Raw genomic sequence first — 4007 nt, 5'->3', positions numbered from 1 at the left:
GATTTTTCTTTAAGACTAAATCTGATTCTAGTGTTTTCTTAATTTTCAGCACATCATTGAACAACATACATTTGAACATGCTTTTCAACAAAGATTCAACTCAAAAAAACATACAAATAATAAAAAGAGATGACAGAAATTCTATGTAAATTTCTATGCAATTTTAGACAGCAGCGTGTGAACAGGACTTTTATTTTGGTGTGGTCAAATGACGCCATAAGTATGCGCCGCTCTTTCTGCATGTGTTGTGACTCGACTGAAGAAAGGTTTGTGTTTTAAGCATGAAACATGAAAATTTTAGTGAACTGTTTCTATCAGTTTAAAGTTTTACAAGCTATGCACAGTAACAGAATGAGAACACGAGAAAGGTGCGTCTCATTTCGCTGCCTATTATCATGAATCAGTAAACATTCGCGAGAAGCGATGAGAGAAACGGAGCTGTTCAAAACTTCGAGTCAATTGAGCCAAATGCTTCGCAAAATGATTCATTGATTCGAAGCGCGGGAATCACCCACACCGCGACGAAACGTGCTGTTCAAAACAGTGTAAAAGTAAGTGAACAACACAAACGTCTCATGGTTAATCGATTAAATTTGATCTACAAGTCATTACTAAACCACATATAAGTCATAAATACCTAAATATTAAGTATCTATATGAATTGTGTTTTGTTAATTTGAAGCATTTCTTTTGAGTATTTTTAGTCTAATGTGATTTAAATACATTAACTGTCACTCTGACTGACTCTTACCAGTGAACTGAACTACTGAACTAGAGCTGATTGAGACACACACAGAGATTTACTGTGGATTTATTTTTCTTTCTGTTAATTTTTACTTCTTAAACGGGACAAACACACAGAAAAACTTCTGGTGAAGCGACTGAGATCCACGTGACACTATTATAAAGATGGCGTTTATTAAAGAGGAGAGTGAAGACCTGAAGATTGAAGAAACATTCAGAGTGAAACATGAAGAAGTGAAGATTGAAGAAATATTCAAAGTGAAACGTGAAGACGTTAAGATTGAAGAAACATTCAGTGTGGAACATGAAGATACCAAAGAACAAACAGGTTGGTTTAATTCTCACAGCAGAACTGTCATTTGATCCTTATTAAAGTTACCGTTTTATTTGCTATTCAAAGCTCTTTTAATGAAGAACAAATGCAGCAGCAGTGACTATTAAATGTTTCAGCAGGAGAAATGCTGGTGTTTTTAACATAATGACTTATTTATTGCTTGATTCACTGCTTTACATGTCTAAATATTTTAATGTCTGGTACTTTGTGACATTAAATTGGGGTTAACTTTCATTTTTATTTCAATTTAGACCTAATGAGGCTGAAAGAGGAAAGTAAAGTACTGAATAAATGGGAAGAAAAAGAACAATCTGAGAAACATCATGATTTCAAAACAGGAGAAAACTCTTTTAGTTGCCCACGGACTGAAAATACTTCCTCACGAGAAAGAGCTCAAAATACAGGAGCTAGAAGTTCTCTCCCTTTCTTTCAGTGTCCAGAGAGTTTCACTGGACATGCAAACCTTACAGTCATGAGAGTTCACACTGGAGAGAGGCCTTTCATCTGCCAACAGTGTGAAATAGGTTTCACCCATAAAGGAAACCTTATAAGGCACATGAAAATTCACACGGGAGAAAAGCCGTACACCTGCAAACTGTGTGGAAAGAGTTTCACCAGAAACGGAATCTTGAAAAATCACATGAGTGTTCACACCGGAGAGAAGCCTTACGTATGCCATCATTGTGGAAAATGTTTCAGCCATAAGGGAAACTTCAGTAACCACAAGAGAACACATTTTGGAGAGAAGCCTGACACGTGTCCTCAGTGCGGAAAGAGTTTTGATCAACATGTAAGCCTTAAAGGGGACTTGTTGTGCAAAATTCACCTTTAAATTGTATTTGAACATTTTTATGTGTCCGCAGTGTGTACACAACCACTCTGTAAAAGTAAAAATCCACCCTTTCCTTTTTTTTATGCTTCCCAAAAATCAGGAACAGTGCCTCAAATCAAGCCGTTCTGGAACGTTGTCTTCTGTGATGCTGCAAAAGGGTAAAGCCCCGTCCATGTCCAGTGGTGTTAAGTAATGAAGTGTTAAATATGTTAAGTAAATAAAGAATTATATTAAATATTTTGTTACTGTACTTGAGTAGCATTTTTTCCATTATTATAATTATTTTTTTTTTACTTTGAGTCTTTTAATTTAATTTGACTTTGCTATATATTTTTAAGTATAATAAATGCTTTTTACTCTGGAACATCTTGTCACCCTGATTTTTCAAGGGTTTCATTATTTGCAAAAAGAAAGAATAGAGAAGCAGCGTGTGAGTGCATTGCAGTGTTGCCATGTCCTCTTATTATAAGCCTTTCATAGTTCCTACTGAAGGGGGTGGATTTTGGAATAAACTGCTGCTTCAATGTATATGTAACTGTCTATAACTGTCACAAAACTATATGTATACTGTCACAATCATTAGTCACCAGTCCTGTCACCACTGCACTACATTTCCCATGATCCTTCCTGGCTCCCACCTGCACACACTCATCAATCATTCACACCTGCCATCATTCACCTTTATCAGCTCCACTCCACTTAACCCTGGATTTCCACCAACTGCGAAATGGCTGCGGATCGGCTCCGCTGCGTGTCAGCTCCGTGCTCCGCTGTCCTTCGATACCAACCAGGTCCGGATTTGTTGCGGAACAGCTGCGGCCATGACTGACAGCTGAAGTCACGAGATCTCATGAATTCACGTATGATCGCGCGATATATAAGTGCTGAATTGCTGCGGAGCTCTCCGGCATCCGGCAAAAATAGAAGCTCTGCGTATCTTCTCCGGAGGGCTGCGGATCGCCGGAGTCGGAACGCAGCCGTTCCGGAGTTAGTGAAAATACACACATTGACTTTAATGGAAAACTATTGACTTCGCCGCTGTTCCGCAGTTAGGAGAAATTAGAAGTAAGCCTCCTCCACACACTCATCAAATCAAATCAAGTATATTTGTATAGCGCTTTTCACAATACAGATTGTATCAAAACAGCTTCACAGTATTAAATTAAAATAAAATAATACAACAAAGTTTGTTTCTAGTGGAATTTATTGATTGATAGAATAAAATTAAATATCCCCAAAATATCCCCATCAGGGTCTGGTCTCGTTGTCCAACTCTGAAATCATACCCGACTACCTGTGCATCGTACTGTCTCGTCCTTTGTCTTCTTCAGTCTTCTGTGTCATTGTCTGCCAGTCCTCTGGCCACTTCTCCCCACCACCTACAAAAGATAAGACTTTAATTCACATGCCACTATCACCTGAATTATCGGCAACCCAGAGACTCACCTGTTTGTCATTCAATAAACTCCATTCAGATTATGTGTAATTGTGTGTTGTATGTAATTATTTTCAGAGCCAAAATGTTCAAAAGAAAGATGAGGATACAGCCTGCTGATGATGCAAGGTCATAAATTTTGTCTTTGAGGGACAAGCCAAGGTTTATGGAATGATTTATTGATAATAACAAAGGTATGGGACAGTGTTTTACACTTGCATTTCTCAGAACTATTCATTTAAATACACTTACTTGCATAATTAAATATTTTGGCTATAAAAAGTGCCTAGGGCAGCAGCACAGTCAGGGAGGCGAGAGAAAGATTTATTTATTTATTTATTTATTTAACATTCGTTTGGAATTATCGCACTTACATCATCAACATTTTTTCACGCCATTAGTTATTCTACATTTAAATGAACATTAGATTTAGAATGAAAATTCCCGCCCGGCCGTGCCCTGCCACCACGGCATCAATCAGTCTACGTGCAAAATACTTAAATGTATATCCAAAAATGTCAAAGCAAATAAAATTACCCGGACATTAATACAAAAGACCATGGCTTTTAAAAGAGCAAGCACTGGAGAAACAAAGAGGCTCCTTTTTGAAATTCATCGCATACGTAAGTTGATGAAATGACTGTATTTTTAATTTTTAAACA

General features: G+C 37.4%; 1 protein-coding gene across 1 annotated transcript; it reads left to right on the top strand.

Annotated features, from left to right (window-relative positions):
* Positions 1-200: 200 nt before the first annotated feature.
* LOC311080532 (uncharacterized protein) lies at positions 201-3570 on the top strand. Its single transcript, XM_084110525.1, has 4 exons — positions 201-551; positions 862-1072; positions 1330-1868; positions 2011-3570. Exons 2-4 carry the CDS (start codon positions 910-912, stop codon positions 2101-2103), a joined length of 795 nt encoding a protein of 264 aa, XP_083966651.1. The 5' UTR covers positions 201-551; positions 862-909; the 3' UTR covers positions 2104-3570.
* The last annotated feature ends 437 nt before the right edge of the window (positions 3571-4007 follow it).

This window comes from Abramis brama (genome assembly GCF_963993115.1).
Source record: "Abramis brama genome assembly, chromosome: 4".
NCBI lineage: Eukaryota > Metazoa > Chordata > Actinopteri > Cypriniformes > Leuciscidae > Abramis > Abramis brama.
The sequence above is the reverse complement of the archived record's forward strand: the minus strand, read 5'-3'. Positions and strand labels throughout refer to the sequence as shown.